The following is a 19,968-nucleotide window of genomic DNA, read 5'->3' as shown; positions in this document are numbered from 1 at the left end:
TTTTAGTAATGGAATAATGATAGAGTGTTTGAAGGAGGAGGGGAAAATGCCAGAGGAGAGGGAGAGATTAAAGATTGCAGTTAGGTGAGTTTTGACGACTGGACAGAGAGACTGGAGGAGGTGTGAGGGAATGGGGTCGGTGGTGCATGTAGTCGAACAAATATATCAAAACTCTATATGAAAGTGATCTAAGATCAAATTTACAGTAACAATATATGTGAGCAAATCAGGCCAGAGACATTAAATAATAGTTGTAAATGCCTTCAAGGATAACACATTGTAATTACAGTGGTTACTAATTATCCTTCCAACACGTGGCTCTCCCAGAGTAAAATATATAGGCTTAATGGTATGTCATGACAAAGGCAGACGGAATTCTGGGATAGCTTTTATTGACGCACATTCTGTTAGACAGTGAAACTAAAAGTCATCGATATTACGTCAAAAAACTTAGATCGGTATCCAAAATACCAAAATCATCCGATGCTTGAAGGGGATGTCCAAAATAAATATTGATTTTTCAGCCTAAATATTTATCTATTTATTGTAATAAGATAATGGTTTTTCTAATATGGTTTAATTAAAAATTTCCACTGTTTCCTCTCTAATCTAACTGCTTTATTTTATAGTTACCTACTCTGTTTTGATAACGCTTCGTATGAGAATCTTCAGTGCATGCTGGGATACTCAAACGAGACGCCATTAGAGAGCAGAGGCAGCAGTCACTTCTACAACCTCTGTTCCCACCCTGAAACAGAGCATCATCATCGACATCCTAGTGCTTGCTGTACTGAGCATCTGTTGGTTGTCAATTACAATGGATGCTCAGTACACGCTCCTTTCTTAGTATGCCTTATTATTCTCAGTGCACAGTGACAGTACACTCCCTCACCGGTTCTAATTAGAAGTGTGACAGTGCGCTCTGTTGCCGGCTCATGATTTATAATTAAAGCTAGAGAAGGAGTGCTCTAAGAAGAATATTGCACAGTAAGAAGTGAGCTCGTACATTCATTGGTGTTGACAACCGACACTCAGTGCAGCAGATGTCAGCCGAACCCCTGAAATGGATGTCACCAATCCTGCTTCATTTCAGTGTGGAGACAGCAATGGTAACCCAACTTGCCGTGCATGTGTTTGGTCTTTCTGTACATCTTCAACTTTCGAAAGCCGTTAAGCAGCTAAAAGAATTGACCTGATTCTTCTGGGAGCTTCCGCTTGGAAGCCCCTCACTACATATATAGTTTAAAAAAAAGACTCAAAGAAAACGGCCTCAATGGACATCTTATGCACACACCCACAAGATGTTGGAGTCCTTTGTTGATTGCTGTTGTTCTGACTCCTGAGACCCCGACTGTGCAGAAACGTTCAGGGTGTACACAGCTGCAGGGCGGAAGGAGGTCTCAGGACCCATAACCCCACCAATCTCCATGGCATTTACTGGGATTCAACATATCAAAAAGAAAACTGTAAAAGTTTAGTTAAACTTATTTATCTAACAGTAGTAGACGACAGTTTTATTTTATGGTCTTTGATGTGCATTCACCTTCTTCATCCAGCCTGGGTCCATTTCCCCTGTACTGTGGATATCGCTGTACACTAGAGCTTACAGCCAGAACTTCGCCTGCATCAACCTTTATTACTGGCATGGAGGTATCGCAGCTCTCTCCGTCCTGTAAAATATTACCAAGTATTGTAACCGTAACAGTAGTAAAAGATTTTTTTAAAGAGGATCCGTCAGAATATTTCACAATACATACTGCATATATTACTAAATAGATCTTGACCTGATGCGGCTGCTTTACTTGCATACCAAATTTTCTGAGTCCATTTCCAGCTAAAATGTTCATCTTAATATCAGGATTATATGGCCATTCTGACATGGATTTTCAAAAGAAATAAACCTGACTAAACAGGTTTAAAAGATTATATGCAAATAAATAAGCATCTAAGTAAGTCTAAGGCTATGTGCACACGTTGCGGATTTTGCTGCGGGTCCGCAGCAGCTTTCCATGAGTTTACAGTACAATGTAAACCTATGGAAACCGCAATCCGCTGTGCACATGCTGCGGGTTACATTTCGCAGCATGTCAATTATTTGTGCAGATTCCGCTGCGGTTTACACCTGCTCCACAATAGGAATCCGCAGGTGTAAAACCGCAGGTGGAATCCGCACAAAATCCGCATAAAAACCGTGGTAAATCCGCAGGTAAAACACAGTGCCTTTTACCTGCGGATTTATAAATCCGCTGCGGAAAAATCCGCTAAGCTCCATTCTACGTGTGCACATAGCCTTAAACGTGGATTTTCCTAGCTAAAAATATGTTTTAAAAAATAAGTGTTAAAAACATTAATTTTTAAATCAGTTTTTCTGTTCGGGGATTTTTTCATTTCCAATTTATTTCATTGGCCCAATAATGAATATATAGCTGGTTTTTCACAAAAAAATTTGCTTGGAAAAAATAGCATTTATAGTATAGGCACATTTTCCACTTGGTAGTGTCAGGTGGTTTGTGGACACAGATTTTTTTGTGAACCCTGTGTAAAAAACAGGCTCTGAACATACCCTTGGTGTGATCGTACTAAGAGTAAATTGAGACATAGCAGAAAACAACATCTGCAGCAAATATGGCTGGAAATCCATCCATTTAGTTGCCTTTTATTCATTATTTATATTGTACATATTGTAAATGGAGTTAAATCAATGCATATTATTTCAGAATATTGCAAAACGAATTGTATGTTCTGCATGTTAAATATACTTCCTATTCAAACAGTGTGTTTTACATGTTTGTAAGGTTCTGTCACCTGTCTAGTTGCGAATCCAGTATTAAAAAAAAGAAATAGATCCATTACAAATGGAAAAAAACAGAAGCAAAACAGTAAGCAAAGGTGTTGTTTTTGAATAAGAAAAAATAAAAGATGGGTTACATTTGATACAGGACACCATGTTTTCCTTGTTTTCTTTAGTTTCTGTTCAGTTAGTACCCGATCTGCTTTTACTAGAGGCCTCTGTACATCTCTAGTGCTCTGAGAATTTGGGATCCATTAATGGATGACGTAACAGTTGACCATCCCTTGTGATCCTTTTCCTATAGACTTCCATGTACGAGCTTCAACTGCTCTACATTTTTTGGGCCAAACAAATAAGATGTACAGCAGCTGTAAGCGAAGACATTTTATAACACTTTCATCCCCATTTAAATTGATTGGTTCTGTACTGGATCATTATTTTGCTCTCTTTATGATCCCAAAATGGATCTAAAAACAGGTATAACTATTGAACATAGGAATAGAGCCTAAAACTGAAGGGATCTCCAGTACACAACTATTCACACCATGCCATACTTGATACAGTGTGAACAAAATAGACATAAAAAGTAATAACACTACTGTAAGACTCATTATATTAGCAATATCCGGCATAGCAGAGGAAGACCCTGACATCACACTCCTCCATTCCTGGCCATTGTAAATGTAAACCACACTCACCACGTGATACCACGTACAGTCAGGATCTATGGAAGGTGTGAAAACGAGCATGAGCATTCCTCCGGTAGAGTTCTGCACTAGGGATGAGCGAGCATGCTCGGATAAGGTGTTACCGAGCATGCTCCTCGCTCATCACTTTTCTGCACTCATCAGCTGTCTAGTAGCATTACTCTACAGTACATTCCAGTACTATATGTCCTGTGCTTCCTCCTACCTGTGTCAGCACAACCAGCTCATTTGGACACCAGGTAAGGAGAGTCATGTGCTATGTTTTGTTACACTGTCTGTACTGTACCGGAGCCTGAAGAAGCTGCTGTCCTTTACATAAGAAGTGATTTATGGCTTTCAGCTGATCTTTATCACTGTTATATTCAAGGACTTCCTTTATCTGTATTAGTTCTTTGCTTACTGGACAACCACTGCTTAATCAATTCAGGACCCCGACTAAAATAAAAAACAATTGGTACCTCTTCCTGCAGCGCTGCAGCTCCAGCACTGTTGTTCCCAGAAAGTGACGTGACATTATTGTGTCATGTACAGGCAGCATCCAATGAGCGGCTGCTATTAGGCTGCAACTCACCAATATTCTATTCTATTAAGGCAGACGTCCGTTCTGATGAAGTAGTAAAGGCTGCAGATAAACAGCAAATGCTTATTGGCACGTGAAACAGCAAGTAAGGTCGCTCTCCGGGAACAGTGGCGCCAACATTGCTGGAACAGCGCTGCGGCTGTAGCTGAGTAGAGTATCCACTGGATTCATTTCGACTGGGGTCCTGAACTGATTAAGCAGGGGTTTTCCAGTTGTGGATAACCCTTTTAATCTTCATTTTGTATTACTTTACTTACCTTGAGGGACCACCTAATAGACTAACCTGAGCTGGGTCTGCTTTTTATAATCTCAATAACAGCTGAAGAACAGCACTTCATGAGCACCATTGAAGGTATGCATATGTTAGGGATAAACTACCCTATAAGAATTTACTTACCAGTAATTCAACTTCAACCAGTAACTTTGTAAGCTCGCACAGTCCTGATTTTTCAGAAAGTTCCCAAATGGCAGTGGCCACACCCACTGTTGCATAGCCCCGATGACAAACTCTGACAACATCACTAATCTGTAAAGCACAAACTGCAAGAAATAGCTTCTCGTTGGCCAAAAGATGAAGCCGCCGTTGAGGTAATCCAATCCCATACAAAAAGGCTGACTCTCTTCTACCTAGGAGTCGCACCATGCTTCTTCTCACTAGCACTTCTGGTCGTGAAGGCAGATCCATAATACGACCATGTGTCTGTTCATTGTCTAGAAAAACACCAATGGATCCAGATGCCACCTTGTGCCGACCAGTAATAAACTCTTTTAGGACAATAAATGGCTTCCGAGATTTAGCCATGGAATTGATAGTGGACATTGTGTGGTACCTAAAATAAAGGTTAATATTTAGACCTCATAATAAAAAGGCAACAGGTACCAAAAATGATGAATGTAAGAACATATAGCTAATAATTAGAATTTAGGGGTTTTTTCCACATTCACATAAACAAATTATCAACAACATAAAACAAAGTACAATTATGGCTTATTGTCCATTTAAGAAACTGCCTACTTAAGGGGCCTCTATTAGCCAGGTGTGAGAACCACTCTGTTCTGAAGGTCATTATTACATGGACAGCCTTTCAATTTGCTCTCGCTGTGACCTCCACAAAGAAAAACAGCTTTTCCAATGTTGTCGGGAGCCATACTCCGAGCTTACATATATAGTGGGTTGTTTGCGATGAGCCAATAACTTTAAGGGTCTGTTTAAATGAAGGATGACCTTGAAAGGTGGCTTATATTTTGCTTAAAGCTTTGCAAATGTTGATACAGAGTCAACATATGAACTCAAGATGGTTCTGATTAGCATTAGACCAGTGTGGCATCTTCGTATATATTCAGTATCATTATTTGATAATTTAATATTTTTAAACATGATATAGCTAAAATGTTTTATGAAAGTTGGAACTGATCACTTATAGCAATCTCTTTAACTGTGGAGCTCACAACTTAATTCTGCATTATGTAAAACATCACTAAACCCCCTGCTCCTCTTCCCATGTCATTTGTTATCATACCCAATAGTACTTATCATATATCTCAGGATGTAACTCACCTAGTGAGGCTCCACGCTCTGTGTGGCCAGTGTTCTGCAAAAGCACTATTTATACTGCAGGGATGACAGAGAGCACTATGCCAGATCCACCCATCTTAACTTGGCAGCATGTCCAGTACCTAGCACTGGCCACTTGTATAACAACCATTTACATAGCTCACATAGTAATCCATACAGTGCTTCGTTAGTGCCACATAGTGATCCATACAGCACTTCATCTGTGGCACATAGTGATCTATATGGTGTTTTGTTAGTGTCACATAGTGACCAATACAATATCATTGGTGTCACATAGTGATCCATACAGTGCTTTATTATTGTCACATAGTGATCCATACAGTAGTGTCAATAGTGGTCCATACAGTGTTTCATTGGCGTAACACAGTGGTCCATACAGTGGTGTCACATAGTGGTCCATACAGTGTCTCATTAGTGGTCCATACAGTGGTGTCACATAGTGGTCCATACAGTGTCTCATTGGTGTCACATAATAGTCCATACAGTAGTGTCACATAGTGGTTCATACAATGGTGTCACATAGTGATCTATAGAGTGGTGTCACATAGTGGTCCATACAGTGGTGTCACATAGTGGTCCATACAGTGTTTCATTGGTGTCACACAGTAGTCCATACAGTGGTGTCACATAGTGGTCCATACAGTGTTTCATTGCTGTCACATAGTGGTCCGTACAGTGGTGTCACATAGTGGTTCATACAGTGGTGTCACATAGTGATCCATACAGTGGTGTCACATAGTGGTCTGTACAGTGGTGTCAATAGTGGTCCATACAGTGTTTCATTGGTGTCACACAGTGGTCCATACAGTGGTGTCACATAGTGATCCATACAGTAGTGTCAATAGTGGTCCATACAGTGTTTCATTGGTGTCACACAGTGGTCCATACAGTGGTGTCACATAGTGGTCCATACAGTGTTTCACTGGTGTCACATAATGGTCCATGCAGTAGTGTCACATAGTGGTTCATACAATGGTGTCACATAGTGATCTATAGAGTGGTGTCACATAGTAGTCCATACAGTGGTGTCAAATAGTGGTCCATACAGTGTTTCATTGCTGTCACACAGTGGTCCGTACAGTGGTGTCACATAGTGATCTATAGAGTGGTGTCACATAGTGGTTCATACAATGGTGTCACAGTGATCCATACAGTGGTGTCACATAGTGGTCCGTACAGTGGTGTCACATAGTGGTCCATACAGTGGTGTCACATAGTGGTTCATACAGTGGTGTCACATAGTGGTCCGTAAAGTGGTGTCACATAGTGGTCTGTACAGTGGTGTCACATAGTGGTCTGTACAGTGGTGTCACATAGTGGTCCATACAGTGTCTCATTAGTGTCGCATAGTGGTCCATACAGTGGTGTCACATAGTGGTCCATACAGTGTCTCATTGGTGTCACATAATGGTCCATACAGTGGTGTCACATAGGGCCCATACAGTGGTGTCACATAGTGGTCCGTACAGTGGTGTCACATAGTGGCCCATACAATGGTGTTACATAGTGGTCCATACAGTGCTTCATTGGTGTCACATAGTAATTAGAATTGGTGTGAATCAATTTGTAGTATGCGGTCCAGGGGCAGGTCAGTAGTCCATAGTGGTTGGATGGATAACCTGGCAACCTTCCAGGCTCCTCTTTGATTAGCCGGCCTGTTGCGTCAACATCGTTGTGGTGTGCTCCACACACAGCATCATGCAAAGCTGGCTAATCCAAAGAGGAACCATGGATATCATTAAAAAAGAGGCAGTTCGCAGGGTTCCCATCACCTTCAGTATGATTCTCGAGGTCAGTACAATCATGGTGATAGTTCTATCGTTTTTTCATTTAACATTTGATTTTTTTTCTCTTTACAGCATTTATCAATCAAGTTAAATAAGATTAGATGTTGATAGATTGGTCTTTTACAGACATATGTTTGTTTGTTTTTATTTCTTTATTTTTAATGAGAGAAAAGGTAGGTCATTCAAATTTTTATAGATTTTTTTCTGTATTTTTAAAAACATCTTTTACTTTTTTTCAGTCCAGGGGACTTGAACTTGCTATTTTTAGAGGCAAATGCTGGCTGTGTATCACAGCAACGATCTGCCATGAATGATGCAGACTAAGCTTCAAAGATGGGCCCCGACATTAGGCGTACTAGTATGTTTAATGTTGGGAAGAGCTTAAAGCTTAGGCTCGGTGCTTATATCTCTGCAACTCCACCCTATACCTTACAGTAAAAATGATGTTATTCCCAATACAAGTCATTAAATCATCTGTGCGTCAGCTTTTCATCCCTTGTTCCCTTCCGAGCTGAGGTTAAGGAGAGGTGAGGGATGTGATTGGTAATACAGCAAACCCACACTACTGCTTAAAATAGAATTTTCCACTACCAATCGTGGCATTGAGCAAACTGCTATTGGGTATTTGTTTGGGTATGGCTTCTCATGTAATAACAGGTACAGGCAACTCTGATGCAATCACTGAAAATAATAAAAATGTCACTCTGTTCTCGATATTTGGGAACAAGCACTCTTAGGGGCCCTCATTTTCCGATACTCGTACATTGTAAACAAGTTTGCCCAATGAATGGGCAAAAAATGCTTGTTTGTCAGGTGAAATGATTTTTTAGCTTGGCTAAAAGATCCTTGTTCTTGGTAAACATGTTGCTGCTGGAGGCCATTTAAGGGAATGTGCACATGATGTCTTTTTCAGGCAGATATCACCTGAAAAAGCGCCACAAAGCTACTGCACCAAATGAACATATGCACAGCATTGTAAAAATGACATGCTGTCTTATGTTACTTCTTTTAACTGCTTCAGGGTTTGGAAACCATGAAGCGGTTAAAAGAAGCAGCATGATCAGTCTTAGGCCGGGGTCACACTAGACCGTAATACGGACGAGTGCTATGCGATAAAAAATCGCATAGCACTCGGCCCAATGTTAATCTATGGTGCAGCTCCCATCATCCGATATTTTCTCCACCGTATTTCGGATCCGAGGGAACTCGCAGCAGGCTGCGATTGTCAGCGTATCTCGGCCGAGACTCGCCAATGCAAGTCTATGGGTGCGAGAAAAAATCGGATTACACACGGACCATGCGTGTGCATTGCGAGAAATACGCAGCAGTGTTCTATAGAAAAGCCGGTAATTCAATTGCCGGCTTTGCATTTCTCCTTCACAAACCCGACAGGATATGAGACATGGTTTCCATACAGTAAACCATCTCATATCCCCATTTTTTTTTGCATATTCCACACTACTAATGTTAGTAGTGTGTATGTGCAAAATTTGTGCACTGTAGCTGCTAAAATAAAGGGTTAAATGGTGGAAAAAATTGGCGTGGGCTCCCGCGCAATTTTCTCCGCCAGAATGGTAAAGCCAGTGACTGAGGGCAGATATTAATAGCCAGGAGAGGGTCCATGGTTATTGCCCCCCCCCCCCCCCCCGTGGCTAAAAACATCTGCCCCCAGCCACCCCAGAAAAGGCACATCTGGAAGATGCGCCTATTCTGGCACTTGGCCACTCTCTTTCCACTCCCTGTAGCGGTGGGATATGGGGTAATGAAGGGTTAATGCCACCTTGCTATTGGAAGGTGACATTAAGCCAGATTAATAATGGAGAGGCGTCAATTATGTCACCTATCCATTATTAATCCAATTGTTTGAAAGGGTTAAAAAACACACACACACATGATTAAAAAGTATTTTAATGAAATAAACACAGCGGTTGTTTTAATATTTTATTGCTCTCTCATTCCATTTTCAGACCCTCGCTTGGCAAAACAATAAACACACAATATACATACCCTCTCTGATGAACTGTCACGTCCCACGAAGTAATCCATCTGAAGGGGTTAACTAATATTACAGGCACGAGCTGCGATAAACCACTCGCTCGTGCCTGTAATCCCCGGGTGCTGAAAGGAAAGCTGGATCTGTACTTACATTCAGTCGCGGTGATGCGCCCCTGCTGGATGTTCTCATGAACTGCAGCCTGGGAACTTTTTCCCACGCTCCAGGTCATATGAGGACATCCACCAGGGGGAACATCACCGCGACTGAATGTAAGTATAGATCACTGCTTTCCTTTCAGCACCCGGGGATTACAGGCACCCGAGTGGTTTATCGCAGCTCCTGCCTGTAATATTAGTTAACCCCTTCAGATGGATTACTTCGTGGGACGTGACAGTTCATCAGAGAGGGTATGTATATTGTGTGTTTATTGTTTTGCCAAGCGAGGGTCTGAAAATGGAATGAGAGAGCAATAAAATATTAAAACAACCGCTGTGTTTATTTCATTAAAATACTTTTTAATCATGTGTGTGAGTGTTTTTTAACCCTTTCAAACAATTGGATTAATAATGGATAGGTGACATAATTGACGCCTCTCCATTATTAATCTGGCTTAATGTCACCTTCCAATAGCAAGGTGACATTAACCCTTCATTACCCCATATCCCACCGCTACAGGGAGTGGGAAGAGAGTGGCCAAGTGCCAGAATAGGCGCATCTTCCAGATGTGCCTTTTCTGGGGTGGCTGGGGGCAGATGTTTTTAGCCACGGGGGGGCCAATAACCATGGACCCTCTCCTGGCTATTAATATCTGCCCTCAGTCACTGGCTTTACCATTCTGGCGGAGAAAATTGCGCGGGAGCCCACGCCAATTTTTTCCACCATTTAACCCTTTATTTTAGCAGCTACAGTGCACAAATTTTGCACATACACACTACTAACATTAGTAGTGTGGAATATGCAAAAAAAATGGGGATATGAGATGGTTTACTGTATGTAAACCATGTCTCATATCCTGTCGGGTTTGTGAAGGAGAAATGCAAAGCCGGCAATTGAATTACCGGCTTTTCACAGATATCGCGCTGAATGAAATATAAATACAGACTATATATATATGTGTCTCAATGACATATATATATATATATATATATATATATATATATATATATACATACTGTATATATGTTTTCCCGAACATTTGAGCACATAAATCCATTAGATGTCGGTTTTGCAAGCTTGCGAGAAAATCTCGGCATACGGATGTCACACGGATGTCACACGGATCATTTGATGCGAGGAAATCGCATCCTCGTACTGCACACGGATCACTGTTTTTGAAACATTTGTGCGATTCTCGGCCGTGAAAAACGGACCGTTTTTTTATACGTTAAGTGTGTCCCCGGCCTTAGGAAGATGCTCTCCATTTATAGCTGAAATTGTCGAAAACAGACACTGGTGGCGGAGCAGCCACAAAAACAACAGTGGAAATGCAAGCAAAGCTGCTTCAGGAAAAAGCTTCTTAAAGACATTGTGATCACATACCTTAATAGTACCAGTCAACTGGTATAAACCCAGCATAACAGTAACTCATTTCAAGTAAAGGTCAATTAAGAACCACATTTACTGGCTTGTGCCACTGATAACAGAAGTAAATCACTTGGTTGTACACAATGTCGGATTGGGGTGCAAAGGAGACCACACCAGTAATGTCAATTCCAGAGCCCCACTTTTAGCTACGTGCAGGGTTGGACTGGATCACCGGAGAACAGGAGGATTCTCCGGTTGGCCCAGGCACTGACACCTGCTGGGATACAGGGCCAGCAGCTTCCTACGGCCCCCGCTGCTCCAGGGGATCCCAGCCAGTGGCATGTTGCTAATAGCGGCACACCACGCAGCTGTGATGGGGGCCCCGATGCCAGAGGAGAAACAGCGGGTGACAGGCGGCAGAAGCCAGCTGCTGCGGCTAAAACCTGTCCCCACTGCTAAAGAGAAATGAATATTCACTATGGGCGTGGAGAGGGGTGAATATTCATTTCACTTTAATAGCGGGCAGTGTTAGCCTCAGCAGCCGGCCAACACTGCCATCTATCAGGGCTGGCAGACCAGTGGCCCCGCTCCCCCAGCCCATATATATACATTATACCCTGTGAGGGTGCAGCATTATACCCTATGGGGACAGCATTATACGTTATGAGGGGGCTGCATAATACCTTATGAGGGGGCAGCATTATACCCTATGAGGGGGGTGCATTATACCCTATGAGAGGGGGCAGCATTATACCCTATGAGGGGGGCAGCATTATACCCTATGAGAGGGGGCAGCGTTATACCCTATGAGGGGGGCAGCATTATACCCTATGAGGGGTGGTGCATTATACCTGATGAGGGGCCAGTATTATACCCTATGAAGGGGGGCAGCATTATACCCTATGAGGGGGCAGCATTATACCCTATGAGGGGGGCAGCATTATACCCTATGAGGGGGCAGTATTATATTCTGTGGGGGCTCCATTATATTCTGTGTGGGGCTACATTATACTATATGAGGGGCTGCATTATACTCTGAGGGGGCTACATTGTATTCTGTGGGGGGCTGCATTATACTATATGAAGGGGGCTGCATTATTCTCTATGAGGAGGCTACATTATATTCTATGGGGGCTACATTGTACTCTATGAGGGGGGCTGCATTATATTCTATGGGGCTGTATTATTCTCTGTGGCGGCTGCATTATATTCTATGAGGGGGTTACATTATACTATATGGGGGGTGCATTATACTATACGAGGGGGCTAGATTATACTATATGAAGGGGGCTGCATTATACCCTGTGAGGGGGCTACATTATATTCTATGGGGCCGCATTATATTCTGAGGAGGGCTGCATTATACCCTATGAGTGGGCTACATTATATTCTAAGGGGGCTACATTATATTCTATGGGGGGCTAAATTATATTCTATGAGGGGGCTACATTATATTCTGTGAGATGGCTGCATTATACTATATGAGGGGGCTACATTATATTCTATGAGGGGGCTGCAATATACTATATGAGGGGGCTACATTATACTATTTGAGGGAGCTTGTTATGATCCTTAGTGGCTGAGGATCACAGAATGAACTAGCTAAGTTACTGAACATAGAACGAGCTCTAGGGAGGTGGTAACTGGACTGACCGCAAAATCTGATCCTAACCAAACACACTAAAGGCAGCCGGTGAACGTGCCTAAATTCCTGGACATCTCGACGCAGCCTGAGAAACTTGCTACCCCTATAGAGAAAGTAAGACCTCACGTGCCTCAGAGAAATGACCCCAAAGATATAGTAAGCCCCCAACAAATATTAACGGTGAGGTAAGGGGAAAATACAAAATGTAGAAATGAAAACAGATTCAGCAAATGAGGCCCACTAATACTAGATAGCAGAAGACAGGCAGGGAACTGTGCGGTCAGTAAAAAACCCTATACAAAATATCCACGCTGAGAATACAAGAACCCCCACACCAACTAACGGTGTGAGGGGAGAAACTCAGCCCCCTAGAGCTACCAGCAAGCAAGGAAATCACATATTAGCAAGCTGGACAAGGACAAGTAAATAACCAAGAAAAATATTGAACACTAATGAGCAAAAAATAACCAAACAGAAAACTTAGCTTCTCTTGAAGAGACTGATAGCGAAGGAATTCAGGAGAGATCAAGATAGCACTGAATACATCGACAGCAGGCAAACACTGAAAGTCCAGGTGAGCTAAATAGGAAACCAGCTAACAGATAACGAGACAGCTGATCCGCCTCAGACCTGCAGAAAGACACAAAGAGCCACCAGGGGGAGCCCAAAGACAGCACTCACACAGTACCACTTGTGACCACAAGAGGGAGCCCAAAAACAGAGTTCACAACAGGAGCTACATTATATTCCATGAGGGGGCTACATTATATTCTATGGAGGGGGCTACATTATATTCTATGGAGGGGGCTGCATTATATTCTAGGAGGGGGCTACATTATATTCTATGGAGGGGGCTGCATTATACTATATGAGGGGGCTACATTATAATCTATGAGGGGGCTACATTATACTATATGAAGGGGCTACATTATATTCTATGGAGGGGGTTGCATTATACTATATGAGCAGGCTACATTATGTTCTATGAGGGGGCTACCCCAAGCCCTGCTACATAATTAAGACGTGTAGTACCTTATATTATACTCGGATATTAGAATGTTTTAACGCATGATTGGTGGTCTCTATTTCTATGTAGCTACATAGTGGGCCCCAAGAATGATTTTCTCTGGTGGGCCCAAGGTGCTCCAGTCTGACGCTGGCTACATGCAAAATATGTCTTTATCCTCATTCAAAATTTCATAGCAATAAGCTGGGTTGATTGTTAAATTAATAAGATGCTGCCATTGTTTGTACATGTTGAATCAAATGTATTGTGCTAAGTACTGCTTATATAAGTGGGTGGTGGCCTACTCCTGCAAAGTGGCCCAACGGAGGATTTTCCTGTTCTCCTGTGGGCAAGTCCGCGCCTGGTTGTACAGATGAGCCAAGGCACCACAATATGCGTCAATCTGCTTTTGCTCCTTAGTTAAGTAAAGCAATTTCCATTACGTCCCTCAGGACAGCACCATGGAGGACGTCCTTCCTTGACCTATAGCAGGACAGGATCATAGAGAGGTTAAAAGGACCCTCCCACCTCCACCCTCCAGTGTTTTTTCCTGTCCCTACAGGGACGGACATATGAGAGGTTGCTCCTAGAGCGAAGATAGCCTGTGGATTCTCTTCCCCCTATCAAGTGGTCCATGGCCAACACCTAACTGGGTAGAGGTACCTCAGCTACCAGTGCTGTACCAGATGGACTCAGAGTTAGGGGGTCTCAACCTTCCCTTTTCCTGGTCAGACGGACCGTGGCCGACTCCTCTTTGAGAGGTTCCTCAGCCAACAGTCAGCCTATGCAATGGGCTTAGGGGGTTCGTGCGGCAGGTCTAATCCTTCCCCCTGTCAAGTAGCCCAGGGTAGAAACTCCCCCAGAGACCAGTCGAGCGGATGGGCTCCTGGGTAGAGCCGCTTCCTCCCGGTGGGGGCTCTCAGCTCGGACGCCGACCGGCAAAACACCGCTACTCCCGAAAGTTGTGTGGTGGAGAAGTCCATTGTGCTTCCGGTGACGTCAGAAAGGGGCGCCGGCACATAGGATCGGCGTGCGTTCTTCGATGGAACACGGAAGGGGTCACAGGCAGTAATGCAGCATTCCTGACGGGACGCCGCTTCCTTCCATGGTAGGCTCTTGGCGTTACCAGCTCCCCATCTTCTAGCAGGTATGGAGCCAGCACAGGTGAGTGCATGGTTTAATGTTGCATTGATGGCCTGGGCCTCTGGGCTGACTCTAGTCTCATGCCTTTGTGCCAAAGCTGTACCTGGAACCCATTTGAAGCTAGGCTGTGGACCTCTAGGCTATGGTAGGGCCATATGTCCAGGCTACATCTCATGACTGGACTTCAGTTAGTTGCAGGTCTTGTCTGCACAGAGCCTTATGATTGGGCTTCAGAGTGACTTTTTGGAAGCATGCTTTCCATTTTCTGGTTCAATAAGCAAATGTTTCACTTTTCTTTGCAACCTACCTACTCCATCCAGAGGAGGACACAAGGTGTTAATTCAGCACATTGTCTCCATGAAGACTGCCCTCCAGCTGCTGCTCATTAATTAGCCCCTTCGGGTGGAGTCAGTCTGACAAATGAGATGTACTGTTCAGAGTGGAGATTTATCTGGAACTCTGATAGATGGCTCTTTTGCTTAAAAGTGTAAGTCATACTGCTTCTATGCATCAGATTGAGTGCCTCCATGCATAATACTGCATCATAGCGCCTCTATGCATTATATTGAGTGCCTCCGTGCATAATACTGCATCATAGTGCCTCTATGCATCATATTGAGTGCCTCCGTGCATAATACTGCATCATAGCGCCTCTATGCATTATATTGAGTGCCTCCGTGCATAATACTGCATCATAGCACCTCTATGCATCATTTTGAGTGCCTCTGTGCATGATACTGCATCATAGTGCCTCTATGCATCATATTAAGTGCCTCTGTGGCATCATACTGTTTCATATTGCCTCTATGCATTATATTGAGTGCCTCCATGCATAATACTGCATCATAGCGCCTCTATGCATTATATTGAGTGCCTCCGTGCATAATACTGCATCATAGTGCCTCTATGCATCATATTGAGTGCCTCCGTGCATAATACTGCATCATAGCGCCTCTATGCATTATATTGAGTGCCTCCGTGCATAATACTGCATCATAGCACCTCTATGCATCATTTTGAGTGCCTCTGTGCATGATACTGCATCATAGTGCCTCTATGCATCATATTAAGTGCCTCTGTGGCATCATACTGTTTCATATTGCCTCTATGCATCATATTGAGAGCCTCCATGCATAATACTGCATCATAGCGCCTCTATGCATTATATTGAGTGCCTCCATGCATAATACTGGATCATACTGCTTATGTATCATATTGCGTGCCTCCGTGCATCATACTGCATAATAGTACCTCTATGCATCATATTGAGTGCCTCTGTGCATGATACTGCATCATAGTGCCTCTATGCATCATATTGAGTGCCTCTGTGGCATCATACTGTTTCATATTGCCTTTGTGCATCATATTGCTTCATAGTTCCTATATGCATCATAGCGCTTCATAAGTTGCTTCATGTATCATATTGCATTGTATTGCTTCATGGTTCTTTTATGCATCATAGTGCTTCATTTTGCCTTTGTGCATCATATTGCTTCATGGTTCCTTTATGCATCGAGTGCTTCATATTGCCTTTCTGCATCTTATTGCATCATAATGCTTCATGGTTCCTATATGCATCATGGCGCTTCATAGTGACTTCATGTATCATATTGCATCATATTGCTTCATGGTTCCTATATGCATCATAGTGCTTCATTGTTCTTGTATGCATAAGAGTGCTTCATATTGCCTTTCTGCATCATATTGCTTCATGGTTACTATATGCATCATAGTGCTCATATTGCCTTTATGCATCATATTGCTTCAAGGTTCATATATGCATCATAGTGCTTCATATTTCCTTTGTGCATTATATTACAGCATATTGCTTCATAGCTCCTATATGCATCAGAGTGCTTCACTGTTCCTATATGCACCATAGCGCTTCATAGTTACTTCATGCATCATACTGCTTCATTATTCCTATGTGCATCATATTGCATCCTATTGAATCAGACTAATAGTGCCTTTGGACATCATATTGCATTATATTGCTTCATAGTTCCTATATGCATCATATTGCATCATAGGGTTTCGGTGCCCTTTGCCTCAGGGGGTATTATTAGTGTGTCGGGCTTGGTGCCTTTTTCGCCGCAGACCTTCTGTCTGGTGCCTTGTTGTGTGGTCGCACATTGTATCATGGGCCTACCACTTCACATTTTTGTCTTGGGCCTCAACTCTGGATATGGAGTTCATGTGTTTTGGACCCAGATCCAGCTTCTGCTACTTCATTCTTTACAACAGGGCTTAGTCAAGCAAACAGATAGGCTTGAATTGGCTTAGTAAAATCTGCATTTCTTCTGTTTGGAACAGATCTCTCAGGTAGGTTCTACTTTGAGTGCTAAAGGCAAGTCTATTACATAATTAGCTTTGAAAGATGACATACGTCATTTTGGTACATCCAATAAAAGGACATACTAATGTCCTGGGAGCAGAAAATTCCACGAGTTGAAAGAAGGGTCTTCTTCAGCCTTGGAATGCTTTGTCTTAAGATATTAGGACCATCTACAATTTGCATAGTTTTGGGGGCACCCTCAGGGCACGTTTGTTCAGAGCGGCCTGTCACGTTCCCTAATCAGTCATTTTATGTTTGTGTGTGTGTGTAGCCCATTCACTATCTCCATCTATCCCCACCCCCTGAAGATGGCTGTGCCATCATTGTAAATAAAACAGTGTTGATACACACCTGTAATTTGTATCTTCCCCGCCTCATTGTAGAGTGTAAGCTCTCAGGAGCAAGGTGGGTTTATTTTGCTTTAATTATTATATGGTTGGTACTTATGACTGTTGTGTTTGAGACTGTCAAACTGTAAAGCGCTGCGGAATATGTGGACACTATATGGATGGAAGTTTATTATTGTTGTTATTATTAATCCTTCCCAAACTCCACATTCGGCAATCAGATAGACAGACAGATTCTTTTCTCATAAGTCTGTTGCGGTTTGTTTTCCAGGGACATCAGCACTGGCTTTTGTACCTTGTGGTGAAGCAGCAGCACTGTGTCGTGGCAGAGGATCCCATTCTCGTGGCTCTTACAGCAGTCACGGCTCCTAAGATAAATGAAACTGTATCCAGGGCTCTTACTGTTAAGACCCCATAGTTTCACTGCTTCACAGTAGATAATCTCCCTCCGTAATGAGGAAGAAACCTTCTTTTTCTCTAGCCATGGAATATGGTTACTCCCACAATGGCAGTCTGGGTGTATAAAGATCCCTGAGAAGATTGCCTCTTGGGATATGTATGTGCGTATATGCATATATGGACAAATAAGTTGACATACTTATAATGTCTGGACTAATGACTCGTATAAATGCAGTTCCGAATAATTTCAAGTGTCGGAAGATTTTTACTAGCACCACCACCACCACCTTCATTGATTCAGAGTCCGGACTCCCTGTGTCTAACATCAAGTAAAACAGGAGTGATGATCCACGTTTCTCTTTCAGCGCTTCTAATGAGAAGCCCGATGTTGGTAATGGCAGGAGATATTACTTGTCGGATGGTGGATTCCTTAGTTTCAATAATATATAACCCTTCTTGGGGTTAGACATCTAAGGATTTGGAATAGACGTGATCTCCTGGATGAGTAATGTGCGTACATCCCAATGCTCTGCCATTATCCATGTACTAACTGTTATTGGTTTGATCTTTCCGCAGTCCAGGACCTCTGTCCTGCAGGTCTCCTTATAGTACGGTAAGCTGGTCTGTAACCAAGACTTAACCTGAGCCCAGAAGGACCAATGAAGGAACAATCCTGGGTTATAAGCACATGCAGCTTATTATTGGTCAGTACAGTCCTCATTGTGTGGTGGCTGTGACCTTCACCATATTTTGCTGGGCAATAAGGTTCTCTAACCCTATTCTGGGGCTGTGATGCCTATAAGTATCTATCACAATAAATAACTTGCTGTGGTTCATTATTGGTATTGGAGTACAATGGATGTATCTCACTCTCTGCTCCTGATGCTTATTTCATTTACCACATTCATACTGAAATTGGCCATTATAGATGTATATCAGACACTCACTACGGTGATTTTCTTTGCGGATCTCTTTAGATATCTATGGTTTTTCTGATCTTTCAGATCCTTTATATATTTAGTCAGGTTTTTGCCTGGGACTTTGATTCCTGGGCTTCTGTACCCACCCTAGGAGAGTTGCTTTGGTATTCTCCATGGTGCTGTCCTGGGGGACATAATGGAAAAAGGGAAATTAGACTTACCGGTAATTCCATTTCCAGGTAGTCCCTCAGGACAGCACCCATAGTTCCCTCCCTTATGTTTCTGTTTTTAGGATTGTTCGGGATTAATCTAATGGCAGATCATTCGTCCTTCGGGTCACCATGGCTCGAAATTAAGATGAAGCCGTTTAATGGTTATTACACACGTGTTTGTAAGGGCACGTTTAGACCATTTATTTCCATCCTTCGGTGGTACTTTGAAAGAACACTGGAGGGTGGAGGTGGGAGGGTCCTTTTAACCTCTCTATGATCCTGTCCCGCTATAGGTCAAGGAAGGACGTCCTCCATGGTGCTGTCCTGAGGGACTACCTGGAAATGGAATTACCGGTAAGTCTAATTTCCCTTTTTTCCACTACTATAAAAGTTAAACCTAATGGGCAGGGCCGGTTTTATACAAAGTGGGGCCCTGGGCAAAAGTTCAAACTGGGGCCCCAAATGCTAACATATATCACCCTCAGACAGAAACATTTCTGTTGTATTTGCAAGCGCTCAGTTCAGGCGCATGGTCGACAATATTGAAGTCGTTTGACACTTGCTTCCTGGCAGCACAGGTCCACTGCCGGCTATTGAACGCAGGTGAATCCTCTGTGTTCATTGAACCGTGCGGATTCACTGCGTTCAATACATTGTACGGGTGAAATTTATCTTGTGGAGACAAATAGAGATAAATAGACATTCTGCGGTCTGGAGAGATGCGCTGCATGTCCGTCTCCATGGGTGTGCATGTATAGAGGGCATGGTATTTCCTGAAATACCATCCACTATACTGTAACATCTGGATGCTGCACAAGTATGCAACGTCCAACCCGCATCGTTTACTGACCGTGTGCACCTACCCTTACTCTGGCTGAGGAAGAATGACTGGTATAGATAGTCCTCGATACAGTATAATGCAGGTCCCATATAGTAAAATGCACTCCCCGTGGTCCTTGGAAGAGTATAATGCAGCCCCCTCATACAGTATACCGCAGCC

At 42.9% G+C, this 19,968-nt stretch overlaps 1 protein-coding gene across 1 annotated transcript in view; it reads right to left on the bottom strand.

The window, feature by feature from the left end:
- LOC143769001 (ubiquitin carboxyl-terminal hydrolase CYLD-like) overlaps nucleotides 1-19,968 on the bottom strand; it is a 198,206-nt gene that overhangs the window by 10,721 nt on the left and 167,517 nt on the right. The window contains exons 2-3 of the mRNA XM_077257613.1: nucleotides 4,476-4,908; nucleotides 1,544-1,670 (exon numbers count right to left, since the gene is read on the bottom strand). Of these exons, the coding sequence (XP_077113728.1) occupies nucleotides 1,544-1,670; nucleotides 4,476-4,898 (550 nt within the window). The 5' untranslated portion in view covers nucleotides 4,899-4,908. The remainder of the gene's footprint in view (nucleotides 1-1,543; nucleotides 1,671-4,475; nucleotides 4,909-19,968) is intronic.

The sequence above is a fragment of the Ranitomeya variabilis genome, chromosome 4 (genome assembly GCF_051348905.1).
Source record: "Ranitomeya variabilis isolate aRanVar5 chromosome 4, aRanVar5.hap1, whole genome shotgun sequence".
NCBI lineage: Eukaryota > Metazoa > Chordata > Amphibia > Anura > Dendrobatidae > Ranitomeya > Ranitomeya variabilis.
Note: the sequence above shows the minus strand (reverse complement) of the source record. Positions and strands in the feature narration are given on the sequence as shown.